This window comes from Bubalus kerabau, chromosome 4 (assembly GCF_029407905.1).
Source record: "Bubalus kerabau isolate K-KA32 ecotype Philippines breed swamp buffalo chromosome 4, PCC_UOA_SB_1v2, whole genome shotgun sequence".
Lineage (NCBI taxonomy): Eukaryota > Metazoa > Chordata > Mammalia > Artiodactyla > Bovidae > Bubalus > Bubalus kerabau.
The window spans coordinates 12650737-12664443 of record NC_073627.1 but is presented as its reverse complement, the minus strand read 5'-3'; the positions used below and the strand labels follow the sequence as shown (position 1 = coordinate 12664443).

At 56.8% G+C, this 13707-nt stretch overlaps 1 protein-coding gene across 1 annotated transcript; it reads right to left on the bottom strand.

Annotated features, from left to right (window-relative positions):
* Nucleotides 1–254: 254 nt before the first annotated feature.
* Nucleotides 255–7642, bottom strand: CHMP6 (charged multivesicular body protein 6). Its single transcript, XM_055575334.1, has 8 exons — nt 7492–7642; nt 4935–5044; nt 4708–4795; nt 4075–4161; nt 3162–3227; nt 2855–2935; nt 1807–1861; nt 255–1169 (listed from the first exon to the last, which is right to left on the bottom strand). The coding sequence occupies exons 1-8, from the start codon at nt 7552–7554 to the stop codon at nt 1114–1116; spliced, it is 606 nt and encodes a 201-aa protein (XP_055431309.1). The 5' UTR covers nt 7555–7642; the 3' UTR covers nt 255–1113.
* Between the last annotated feature and the right edge of the window lie 6065 nt (nt 7643–13707).

The following is a 13707-nucleotide window of genomic DNA, read 5'->3' as shown; positions in this document are numbered from 1 at the left end:
CCACCCTGCACCTTGCTGCAGGCAGCTGCCCCGGAGGCGACTGCCAGAGCCCAGAGCCCCGGCCTGCTTTCCACCCACAGCTGGGCAGGGCTAGAACCGCACCAGCTCCTGAGTCCCCAGGCCCCATGTGGCACTGACCAACCAAGTGTCCCGAAGTATCCCGGGAGGGTCAAGAGGCCGTGTGCCAGGACCAGAGACAGGAGCCACACTAACCCCCCCAGGCCCTTCCACAGACCCCAGTCCACGAGGCGGCAGGCTGTATGGGCGTCAGCTTTAATATGGGGCTGGCCTGTCTTGGGGCTAGGAGGGTCCACTTTGTTTTCTTGTTGGGAGCGAAATCTCAGTGAGATTGTCTTAATTCCAAAATGAATCATGAACTAGGGAAGGCATTTCCATCCTTCTCAGTCTCTGCTTGGCTGCTGACAGCTCGGGAAGCCTCGGCTGGACCTGCTGGCCGTCCTGGAACGTCCGTCCTGGCAGGACTGGGCCTCAGCGTTAAGGCCCCAGAGAGGGGGGTGCGGGCAGAGATCCGAGAGTCAGCAATCCAGCAGGCATGTGCCCCTCCTGATCTACCACCCCCAAACGCCAACACAGAAGCACAGAGGTTTTCACCCCCAAATCTGCATGGAGAGTGGGCGTATCAGGGAGCCAGACCAAGCCAAGGATCCCTTAGCCAAAGCCCCCGTGAGCTAATGAGAGCAGCAGGAAGAAGGGGAAGGGCGGGGCGGGGTCTGAGGTGCCTTGAACAGAAGACAGCGCTGTGGAGACACTGGCTCGTGGAGCCTCACGACCCGGGTTGGGCGGTGTGACCAGCACCAGGAGCGTCGAACCTGGCCGTGGCCTGTGGGAAGCACAGCTTCAGAAGTTGTGTTTGGCTGGAGGATCTGAATGTTGCCATTTAATCCAGAAATGAGAGCAGGACAGCAGGGCCAGGGCAACACTCCGCAGAGTCAACCCGACCGGGAGCCCTGTGTGTGCTGCGCCGCTCCGTCAGCACCCGGCCTGCCTGGCCCGGCGCCCGCCTCCTGGGAGCCCGGTCAGGGCTGGCCACGCACCCAAACTGTGGGCTCCAGTCCTCCGAAGTCCCCGAGAGTCCCATGCGAGAAGGCCGCATTACGAGGCTGCCACCAGTTCCGCCTGCCTGGGCCTGGCTTTGACGGGGACTTTCTCTGTGGAGGAAACAGAGAGATGTCTGTGGCGTACAGAACACCCCACAGGCAGGAACTTCCCGAAAAGGACAAGAGGTGGCAAGGAGCCAGGTCAGGGCTTGGTGCTCTGGGAGGAACGGGCGCAGCTCTGGGGAAGGCGAGGCATACACAGAAGCCGGGCGGCTGGCAGAGAGCAGGCACTGGGCGCAGGCACTTGGGACAGCGCAGCGGCGGGCGTGCACCCTCCCACGGACCCCGGAAGGAGGCCAAGGAGCAGCAAGCCGAAGAGGAATCACGAAGGCGGATTTCTGAAGGTGCTAGCGATGCCCCAGGGAAGGTCGTCCCAGTGACGAATCAAGGACGGCTGGTCCTGGGCTGGACCCGGAAGAGCCCGCACAGCTAAATGTGCCCTTTCCTGATGCTTTGGGACTCGCCTCTCTGAATGGGGTTTGGCTCTTATGAAGCTACCCAAACCCCTCAGAGGTCTGGGCCCAACCCCAGGGCGAGGCTGCACTCTGCCTGAGGTGGTACCATTGAGCACCCAGCACGGAGGTGGGACCTGAACCTCCCCAAGGAGGAAGGGCAGGGCCCAGCGGCCGGGAGATCATGATTTGCTCTAGGAGGCACTGTTCTCCAAAGGACATAACAAGGCGGGTACCTGGGATCTTCTCAGGAAGGGGCTCTGAAGGAACCGCTGGTAGCTCTATCTGTTCCTGCGGGAGACAGAGGGTAAAGGCCGTGAGACACTCTCGCCCCATCCTTGTCCTGGGAAGGACAGCATCCTGTCCACCTGGCTGCTCTCAGCGGAGTTTAAATGGCACGTGACGCCGCAGCACGCACACCCTTGGCTTCTGGCGTTTCTGTCACTCAGATCGGTGGCCACAAAAGGTGGCTGCTCCCAATGACCCGGACCCTGAGGGGTTCCCCGCCCAGAGTTCTGTTCTGAGTCTGGGCTGAGGGCTTTGGAGCAGGTGCCCATGCAGGTCAGGGGCCACGGTGGTGCCCCAGCTTGGCGTGGTGGTGCCCAGGTTGGTTCCTGGGTACGGAACCACAGAGCATGGGTCTGCCTCTTGGGGCTCGGGAGGAGGTGAGTCAGCGGGCAGGTGCAGGTGGGGCCCCTCAGACGGCGAGCAGCAGCGCTCAGGACCTGCTTTCCTGTGGCCAATGGCCAGCGGGGTGGCAGGCTGGTGGGCACGGCGTGAATGTGGCTCGCTGAGGCAGGGGCCCCCAGAGATGGAGACGTCCTCTGAGGGAGCAGACTCAGGGTCTGAAGAGACGGCTGACCAGTTAGAGGCCTCCAGGCCGACACGTGGCAGTGACAGCGAGAGACCCACCACAAGAGGGAAAGAGCACCCGTTTGATCTAAACCCCACCACTGCCCATTGGGGAGAAAGGTGCCGAGGGAGCTAGGTGAGCCAGTCTTTCGCTCTGTGCACTGGGCTCACTCTCAGACTTGCCACACCCGGTGGACAACCTGCAAAACGTTCTCTCCAGGCCAGTCCCACCCTGTGGCCAGCCAGGTGGACAGGGAGAAGGAGCTTCGGTTTAGAACAAATGCTAGTTGTCTTAGGGAAGTAAAACCAGCTGTAAAACCAGGGCTGTGGGCTCAAGAGAAACTCAAGGCAGGTGCTTGCCGAGGCCAGTGAGCAGAGGCCTCCCGGGGGCCCCTCCACCGGAGCCTGCGTCAGTCCCGGAGCTCCTGTTACCTGAGTGATGGCGTCCAGCTCCTCCAGGATGGCATCTTCATCCTCCTGAGTGAAGCTTCCTGCCAACAGCTCATCTATTTGCTGCAAAAGGAGGAGCAAAGGTGAAGAGCATGGCTGGGCCAGGGCAGGGGGAGAGGTGCCACCTCATGGAGGAAGGAGACAGCCCCGGCCCAAGGCTGCTCTCCCTTGAACGAAGGCAGGCAGCCCCCGTGTGGCGTGGGAAGGCCTGGCCCTCACGGGCAGGGCTGGCCACTGGCCACCACACTCCCTGGCTGCCAGACAGCAGCCCCGACACGGTGACACGTACCCGCTGGTAGTCCACGGCCTCCTGCGTCTCGTCCAGTATCCGCTCCACCTCCTCTATGGACATCACCTGATTGGTTACAAGTTTTTGAGTCTTGTCAGTGAAGCATGTGACAGAAGCCCCTTCGTGAAGCCCACCTGCACTGGCAGCGCACACGGCCTTGCCCCTCTGCTCTTGTTTAAAGGAAGCCACGCCAAGTGGGATATGGTTATTTATGTCTGTAAGTAACAGCTTTGGTTATTTATGTCCCCGGTAGGGCCTGTCTACACAGGCATGGAGCAGTTAGACCAGTCTTTTCAGAAGCCTCAACTGACCTTCTCAGACCCCTACTGGCCCTTCTCAGTGGACCTTCTGGCACCCAGATCAACCCTAGCAGTAGTAACAAATATAAAGTTTTCTCTGGCCACATGACTTAATTTGTTTTGGGTTCAAAGCAACACCTTTGCTTGACTGGCCCCTACACTGGACATTCAGAAAGGCAACGTAACCTCAGCTCTCTGCCCAGCCCCACCTGCCATCCACTCATCGAGAACGAGATGGGGTGAGGCTGGGCCGTGGCCTCTCTGCACCTCACTTCTCCTTTCACCATCCACCTCTGTGCTGCTTCCTGAGACAGGGCTGTGTTCACCTCCTCCAGGAAGTCCTCTGATTAGTTCACCACACCCCTCCCCCACTCTGAAGAGGTGATCCCTCCGGTCACGCTTAGAATCTCTGGATCCAAGTTCTAGCTGGAGTCCCTATTCTCGGGTCAATATTCCTGAGCTTGTCTGTCTTACTAAATGGTCCGCCTCTCCTCATAATGACTGACTTTCCCTCATGCCCAACGGCCTGGGTGCAGCTGTGGCCTCAGGGACAAGCCCCCTCCTTGGTCCACAAGGCTCCCTCTCCTCTCTGCCCCCAGCCCGCCAAGACTTACCTGGTGCATCTTATTCAGACACTCATTTCCAATCTTCAGCCCCTCGATCACCTTCATTTCAATCTGGGTGAACTCAATACTCTGGACCTGAGGAGGAGACCTGTGTGGTCAGGGGCCCGCCTTCTCTGCCGCCTCACGCAGACCCACGATGGGAGTTAGGGCCACACTGTCCCCAAGACTGACGGTCTCTGCCCTCCTCTTCCCTCTGTCCTTTCCTGGTGCCCTGACCACCAGCTGGGCGGGACTGAGAGGGCCTGGGAAGAATCTCTTATCAGACTGCTTGTAACAGCAAAACTGTTAGTAAATGAGCACAACCCGAGCGCTGCACCCTGAACCCAGGTTGCCTGGGAGCCTCCTGCAGATCTTAGCACCTCTTCAGTCACTGGGGCAGAACCGGCCCCCCATCCCCACCACCCAGAAGCGGCCTAGCCCCCCAACCACAATCCTGCAGCAGCCAACCAGCCCCAGACCCTTAAGAACATCAGGCTCCCAGTAAAGCTTCTCCTTTGCCTCCAGGCCTGACCCATTCCATAGCCTCTGGCTGAGGGTCCAGGAAAGGAAAATGGTGGGTTTCAGTTCTCTGAAGGGCCTCTGGCCTACACGGCCCATACCCCTGACCCCCACTAGGCCTACCATGGTCTCCAGGCTGGTGATCTGGTTTTCTGTCTTGTCCAGGAGCTGCTCCCGGTATCGCTTCTTCTTGAGCAGCAGCTTGGCCCGTCTGCAAAGGGGACCCAGCAGTCACGGCCTTTGGATGTCCTGGCCCAGCACCAACCAGCCTCCCCGGCCTACCCCACGCCCTGCTCTAGGCTGACGGGGGATGGCTTCCTTCCCCCGCACACTGGTCCCACCCCACTCACTCCTTCCTGCCGTCACGCAGGAGCTGCCGGGCGATCTCCCGCTCCCGCTCCAGCTGCTGGGTGATCCTCTTCTGGTACTGCTTCAGCTTGTCCCGCTGCTGCTTCAGTTGCTGTTGGGAGAGCAGGCCTTGTGTTGGCACGGGCCCATGCAGTGCTGGACACTCGGTGGGCTACCTAGTGCCCAGGAGAGCAGGCACAGAGACTGCCAGGGACACCGTAGGGCCCCCCACAGGCCAGGCTGCCCCAGCTGCCACCCATGGAAGCGCATCCTCTGAAACAGAGCTCTCCATGGGGACCAGTTTGCCCTCCAGGGCACGTGGTACACTCCCTGGAGACATTCCTGGCTGGCCCACTGGGGATGCCGCTGGCATCTAGGGGGTGGAGGCCCAGGATGAGGCTGGATATCCTACAAGCCCCCAGGATACCCCCCCAACCCCAGACAGCGAGGAGTGTAAGCACTGGTCAGGGAGTGTGGCCACCACCTCCAAGGTGCAGAGACGACACAAAATCATTGGTGAGGGCCACCTGAGTGCCACCAGCCCAGTCCAGCTGTAGCTGGAGATGGGGCCGTCCCTTCCAACTTCACCCCCCTGGGGATGTCAGCCATATGCCTTCAGCTCCCCCATTGTTGTCTCTTGCCACTACACGTGGGTGGACAACAGACAGCGCATTGAGGTGATGGGTTCACATGACTCACGAAGCACCTGGCACCCTGGAGTCCTGTCCCAAAAAGGATGCAGGGCCATTTACACGCCTTAGCCTCTCCTTCCCTGTTTTAGGTCATTTACGTTTCTTCCAAATTCCGTCATTTCAGGTGACGCTGACGGTGAGCACCTGCAAGTGTGGGGCGCTTCTCCGATGGAAGATGACGTCTTCAGGGTCGGTTACCAGGAGTGAGTTAAGTGAGTCAAGGGTGTGCACATCTTTTGGACTCAACATGGTGAGAAATTAGCCCCCGGCATGGACATGGTCTAAAGCGGCCGCTCCGTAGCTCCCTTTTTAGAGGCCGTCTGCCCCAGTGCACTCTGTGGTTGGTGGCTCAGGGCAGCCACATGTCCTGTCCACGCTGACATGAGAGATGTCCGCTGACAATGAGATATCACCCCATAGCCAGCCTATCAGCCGGGCTCAACTCTGACTTGCTTCTCTTCCATAGGGGCTGAGCACCCACTCTGCAGGCGGCGGACAAAATGTCAGGCAAGAGCCAGAGGGAGGCAGGTGTGACCAGGCCGCCCCTTTGTAAAACAAGAAGTCTCAGCAGAAGGTCCCGGGGCAGCTCAAGGTTCCTCAGCTCAGCTTTTCATTCTCAGAAAACATCAGGCAATAGTTTGTTCTGTGGTGTGCCAACTGAGTTGTTCCTGTCACGATCCCACCAACGTGTATCCTTGGCAACAGAAAGGAGAGCTTCGGGGGCTTCCTGCTCAGCCAGAGGCCCAGAAGCCCAGGATGGAGGCCAGCACATGTTGGGGACCGGACCGCAACCACAATAAAAACCCAACGACAGCTGATCTTCTCCGGTGACAAACAGGCCTCTTTTTCAAGGGGAACTTCAGTTAAAAAGTTTTATAACTTCTGGTTTCAGAAGCCACAGTAAAACCACGCCCCACCCCACCCCAAAACAACCTGCCACTTGAGTTAGTTTCTTTTTTAGTACCAAAAATTACGTACTCTTCCTGCAGAAAATTAGAAAAGAAAGCGAAGGTAGATTCCACTCACATTCTAGGCTCTCTCCTTCATGACACACTTTTCTTAAAAAAATGGGTTATTCTCAACACGTCATTTCACTTAACATACCACACGATTCTTTCCCTAGAAACTAACTTTCATATCAGTGCTCTCCAGAAAAAGACGCTGGAATCCACAAGTAGAAACATAGAAACATCACCATCATCTGAAACTTTCGAGGGCCAGGAGTGGCCTGGAGACAAGGGCAGCCCACAAGCTCGGGGCCAATGGCTCGTTCCTCAGGGGCCGCACAGATTGTAAGTTTGACAAGGACTGGGACAGGTGTTGAGTCCAGCCTGAGTCCTAAGCACACAGAACACGACCGTCCCACAATGAGCGCGTTTGCTTAGTCCCCCAGTTCTGGGAGCAGCAATGAGGCCCCACTGCCAGATATCCCCTCCCCACGACCTCCCACCTGAGTCGGCCACGCAGGCTCCGAGCCCGCACCGGGCCGGGGCTGGGGCTGGAGTTTAGAAGCCCCACCCGCAGGCGCGGACTCGCCCACGGACAAGGTACAACCACGAGACAGTACAACGAGGGCCCCGCCTCCCGAAGCACAGCTCAGCCACACCCGGACCACCTACACCCGCAGCGACAGGATTCGCTCAGACTCGCTGGGAACCGGGCCCGGACATGCTTCCCAAGGGGAGCCCACTGCGCATCGCCCCAGACGGGCTCCGAGGCTGCAGCCCGGGCGTGAGGCTGGGCGGCCAGAGGGACCGGACCCCTTGGAGAAGCGGAGCGCAGCCTGCCGCCGCCCAGCCTCGGTTTCCCCGTACGGTCCGGGGGTATCCGGCCCGCGCCCACCCGCCTGCAGGGCCCGGTATCTCACCAGGATCGCCTTGTCCTGCTCCGTGACCCGGCTCTGTTTCTTACGGCCGAACAGGTTGCCCATGGCGGCCGGCCCGGCCCGTGCCCCGCCGCCCTGCCCGGTCGGACCCGTGCCCCGTGCCACACGGCCACCGTAATCCGGGCCCAACCCACCCCCGCTACGGCGGCCGCGCGGGGCCTGGCACCGCAGAACGCGGAACGCGGCCGTCTGAGGACGGAAGCCCCGCCCAGATAAGGGGCTGGACCTGCAGTGGGCGGGGCTCAGGGACCCTGGATTGTGCGGCTCAGGTGCATTTCCAGAAGGCCCCACCTGCTTGGTCTTCAAGACTAGAAGTTCCATCTACGGTGGGAACCCTGCAGGGTGACCGCGTGGACCGTCTCCCAGGTCAGAGATCTTGTTCACAAATCACTGCCCCGCCGGCTCGGATGCACAAAATGCTGCGTTTACTGATGTTACAACCCTGATCTCCAGTGTCCACTGAACTGTCAACTAGGCAGCGTGCCCCACCGATTCTGTCATCCGGGCCGGTGGCCAGTCCCCAGGGGAGCCCATCTTCTGGTTCCGTGGTCCCGGAAGAAGCCTCCATGGGGTATCAGGGATATAGGTTGGGGTGCCACCCACACCTGCAGCCCTGGCTTCCACTCGTGTGTCCTGGCTGGCATGAGGGATCACAGTACTCAGCCCGGTTTGGTCGCCCAGGCTGAGACAGCAGCCAAGTCTGCATGGGCCCCACCACCTTTCTAGCAGTCCTGGGCAGGTGGGGTCATAAGATGAGGTGTCCTATGGCACATCCCCAGCGCTCACTCCTTTCTGTGAAATGAACTCCTTGATCAGAAGCAGAGTTGCATGGACACCACTAATGGCTTCCAAGTCCACAACAGTGCAGCTGGCAGAAGCCTCCTAGAGTGGGCGGAGACAAATCCATATCCAGAGTATCTATTCCAGCAGCAGTCCGTGGAGAGGGCTGTGTGGGGAGGAGTCAGCATCCCTTGCTCTCTGGATAGATGCGCTTTCTTGTCAGGGGAGTTCTTATCCCCCATCAGCTGGGCCATTCAGCTGGCATCCCACAGAGCAGAGATGAGCCTTCCCTGCTGACTCTGCCTAAGTGCAGAGCCGGGGCAGGGGGAGGTTGTTAGGCAGCAGCAGTACCTGGCACAATGGTTCAGGCACTGGGGGGAGGTTTGCCAGGCATACTACATAGACCCCTTCATGAGGAACCCATTCTCCCTTCTGTTCAGTCCCGGAACTGGGTGAGAGGTCATGATTCTCCTCTAAGGTCCTTCCCATCAGATCTCTATCTCCCAGATCTGGCTCGTTGCTTAATGATCCATTGAGGCTTTCTGAGACTGTCCAGCTTTTGCAGTTGGCCAGTGTCAAGGGCTCTCTGGAACCGTGCATTGTGACTACTGCTGGGTTTGCTGCCTTTTCCAGTGACCTGCCCATGCGAGCTCTGAGCCTGCGCCTCCTGGTTCTCAGGAGAAATCAGGGCCCCTGTTTTGAGGGCAGCGCTTCTACTGTCTTCCCTGGCCTGCAGACCTTGGAGGGCTTTTCAAGAGCCTGAGGTCCTCACCAAGGGATTTCTTGGGGCCTCTGTCCAGTGCCTGTGCCTTGAGGACACAAGGAGCTCAGTGAGTGAGTTGCACCTGATGAATTCATGTCAAGTCCTTATCTGATCCAGCCCTTGGAGTCCTTCGTCTGTATTATGCCAAGAGATTCCTGGTATCTCAGCTGGGCCATACTAAGTCCAAGTACAGATGAAAGCAAACAGTGCGGCCCAGAGTCTCAGGCGCTCATACCCTGTCCAGCTCGCCCAGTGTTGGCTGCCATGTGCACCCGTGAGGTCTCCCCAAGACTCTCCAGTGTGAGTCAGCAATTTCTCGGAATTCTTGGGATGTGCCCCCACCTTCCCTGGAGTCAGCTGGGCTCTCACTGCAGTTATGGATCTGGAGGCAACATGGGGTTACTGGATGGGGTCTTGAGGAGAATCAGTCTCCTCTCAGCAGGTCTCCCCCTACCTGCTTGGGGTGGGGTCTTCATGAGCAGGGGGTGGGAAGGACACTTCAGATGGGGAGCAGGGTCGCTTCTGCTGGCAGGCAAGGCTTGATGTGATTATGAGGGGGTCAAGATCAGCCCACTCAGCTCTCTCCATCTGACTCTTTCACACTGACCTGCTGAGGCTGAGAATTCAATTAATGTTGTAAGCCTACAACCCGCAGAAAAGAACCGGGGGAATGATATCCAGACACAACAGTCCTGCTACAAGAAATAAGATTTTCTTTTATAGTAGTCCTACACATTTTCTGCTTTTCAGACTCTATCTTGAACTGAGAATTTAAAGCCCTTGCTTGTCGTTTTTTAAAATGAAATCTTCCCAGTGTGGTCAGAAATCACTCGCACGCCCCATAGCCCTGATTTCCCCCAGGACGTTGCTTTGCAGCTACTTGGACTTCCAGAATCTGGCTTTCAGGAAGTGCTTCCTTCCAGGTCATCGCATAAAAGTGTGTGGCGAAAGCAGGCCTCCACTACCTGTGTCCTATTTGCCACAGGCTGGGCCTCTCAGGCAACAGAAATGCATTGTCTCACAGCCTGCAGGCTGGAAGTCTGAGTTCAAGGTGTCGCAGGGATGGCTCCATCTGAGGCTGTGAGGGGGAATCTCCAACCTTCTGTTGGTTGTTGGCAAGCCGTAGCATGGAGAAGCATCACTGGACTTTTCCTCCATCTTCACGTAGCCTCCCTGTGTGCCCATCTGTGTCCAAATTTCCCCTTTATATGAGGACACCAGTCTTGTTGAATCAGGACTGACATGAATGACCTCAATTAACGTGTTCACCTCTGTAGAGACCCTTTCTCCGAATCAGGGCATAGTCTGAGGTGTTTGGGGTTAGGACTGCAACATCTGAATTTTAGGGGGACACACAGGTCAGTCCATGACATAATAATGAGATCATCACTGCATACAATCAAGTTTGGGTCTCTGTCTTCCAGGGTCTCTCTCCGGGACTGACTTCTGGCCCTAACTATGCATCATGGGAACCTCTGTAAAGAGGCAGCTCTCTGGGCGTTTCAAGCAGGAAGACGTCTATTACAGAGAATCAGTGATTCAAAGTCAGGGTAGCAGGAACGAAGGCCAGGGTTCCCGTCACTGGGTCTTGGGGAAGAGGGAGTTTTCTTAGACTTGAAAAGAAACTCAGGGCCCAGTGACACCCCACCCCACCCCTATTCTGCCTCACAACTACCAAAGCCCAGTCAGCCGTCCCTGCAACTCGGCCACCATCCACAGCTTGGAACACTTCCTACCGGAGGAAGCTAAGCTGGGAGCCCGATGGGAGGACCTCTAGGGAAGGTGACAATGGGGTAGCCCTTACCTGATGCGCAGACCCAGGGAGCAGGTAGCGTGCAAGTGCAGCCTTGTGGGCTAGCCTGCCGTGTGTGCACAGGCGTCAACAGGGTCTTGCAGGCCTGCGGATGGCAGCCCAAGGAGCACATGGCAGGAACCTCCACCAACCCCGACGGCGGATGAACGATTAGCGCAGGAAGCCATCCGGGACCCCTTGCCCCTTGTCGCTCTGCGGCTCACATTCGCCATCCACCTCCTCTATCCACCGTCTCCAACCACCCGCTCCCTCCAACTTCTAGGCCTACCGATCAGTCTCCGCTGGGTGCCCACCTTCCCAGGCTGCCAAGCGTCACTCCCAGATAAGGGCTCTGATTGGTTCCCTACAAGCCAATCAACTGTGGCCTTGCTGGTGTCATATCCTCGCTGGAGCCAATCCGCAGAGGGGAGGGTGGGCGCTCGCGGGCAGAGTGGAGGGAATTTCCTCTAAAACAGGCACTTTTTGAGGCCACTAAGCACCAGGGTTCTGGGATAAAGCTTCACATGAGAACAGGAGTCATTCCGATGCTTGGTCGGTCCAGGACACATGGGGAGGATGAACTGCGGGGCTGGCCAGCGGTACACGTGCAGCATGTTGAGAGCTGTCAGGGTCGTGGTCAAGGGTCCCCAGGGTTAGGGGTCCTGGGGGGTCAGACTATGGAGGCGGTGACAGAGCAGCAGAGAACACGGGGTTAGCCAAGGAATCTTCTGGAAGAAGTCAGAAGGATTCAGGCCAAGTCCCAGGCGTTGGGTGTGAGCCCAAGAAATAGTGCTGAAGACACAGATGAGGTGTTGGTAGGACCAGCTTCATGGACGCTACGTGGGCACAGAGGATGGGGCATCCCAGGTCAGTGCCGGTAGAAGCCCCTAGGCGTGTGTCCTGGGACGAGGGACGTCCTGGGGAAGGCGGGAACTCGGGCTGCATGGAGGGCTGAAGAGAAAGTGCTTGCCTGCTGGTAACCCTTGGGGGACCCATGAGTGGGGACGCTGGGTCGCGGCGGGTCAGAGGTTGAGACGGCTCTTGAGGGCTTGAGAGCAGATAAGACGCGGGGCCAAGGAGAGGGGTGCAGGGCCGCGGAGGCGTCCATCCTTCTTGGAAGCCTAGCGCCTGACCCTCAGCCAAGCTGCGTCCGGGTAAGAGCGAGCCCTGCGGCGGCCACGCGGTGGCGCTGCAGGACAACCTGGAAGCCGTAGGACAACACCTGGGCCAGGGATGTGGGCTGGCTCCCCAGGAGGTGGCGGCACCGGTGGCCGTCCTCAAGCACTCCACATCCCAGCACTGGACACTCAGGCACCCCCACACCTAGAACCCTGCGCTCTGCACCCCACACCGGGTACCTGCTCCCAGACACAAGCCCCTTGTACCCCAGCACCTGTCACCCCACACTCAGCATCTCAGACACCTCACCCTGTGCGGGCGGCATCCCGCCCGCATCCTAGCACCTTCCCAGCCCACACCCAGCACTGGTGCAAGTCCACCCCTTGCACCGGTGGGGGAGGTGCAGGAAGGTGGGTCCAAGAACAGACCGTGAGGTCAGGGGGAGGATCTGCCATGGGTCTGCCCTAGCTTGGAGAAGCCACATTCTTTGAGCTATTTTGCAGATACTGAAACGCCCACTAGGTGGGAAAAGTTAACTGTATACTGTCCACAAGCATGTAGACACCAGACCCACTGGAACCAGAAGATGGGTGATGTTGACTCCCAATTACCTACCAACCAATCAGAAGAATGTCCATGAGCTGATCGTGTACCCCACAACCCTTCTCCCTCACCCGGTCTTTAAAAAACCTTTCCCTGAAAGCCTGCAGGGAGTTTGGGCCTCTTAAACACTAGCTGCCTGGGATTCTCTGTTTGGCACCTGCTGCCGCACTTGTTTTTACCATTACTTGGTGTCAATAGTTCGACTTTACTGTGTGCGGGAAACAGACCCAAGTTTGCCTCTTTGGAGAAACGTCTGTTTAAGTCCTTTGCCCAGTTTTGAACTATTTGTTTGTCCTTTGGTGAGTTGTGAGAGCTCTTTATGAGTTCTGGATATCAAATCCTTAAACTCTTATCAGATATATGATTTGCAAATATTTTCTCTGAAATCTTTTTCTGCAGATTTCTTTTACATCCTTGTCTTTTGATGCACAAAGACATTTTAATGAAGTCCAGTTTATCTAGTTTTTCTTGTGTCAAGCTTCTGGTGTCAAATCTAAGAATCTGTTGCCAAGGTCATGAAAATTTACCTCTATTTCCTGCCCCCCCTCCTTAGGAGTTTTAAAGTTTTAGCTCCTGTATTTATGCCATTGATTGATTGTGAGTTAGTTTTTGTATGTGGTGTAAGGTAAGGGTCCACCTTTTGTGTGTAAATATCCAGCTGTCACAGCACCATTTGTTAAAAGACTATTCTTTCCTTACTGAGTGGTTTTGTCACCTTGTTTGAGAACCAGTTGCCCCTAGATGTCTGGATTTATCCGGGGCTCTCTATTCTGTTCTATGCTAGAACCACTGTAGAATGATTACTGTAACTTGGTACTAAGGTTTGAATCAGGGAAGTAGAAAGACTCCAACCTTTTATCTTTCAAAGTTGTTTTGGGGACCCTTGTAATTCCATATGCATTTGGAGTTTGATCGGTCCAATTCTGCAAAAGGGTCTTTAGGATCTTCTAGGACCTGCATTGAATCTGTAGATTGCTTTGGGGAATACTGCCATTTAATAATATTGTCAATCCGTGAACACAGAATGTCTGTTTATTCAGGTCCTCTGTAATTACTTTTAGCAATGATTTGTTGTTTGGTGTACAATCTTTCATCTCCTTTACTGCATTTATGCCTAGGTATTTAATTCTTTTTGATGCTT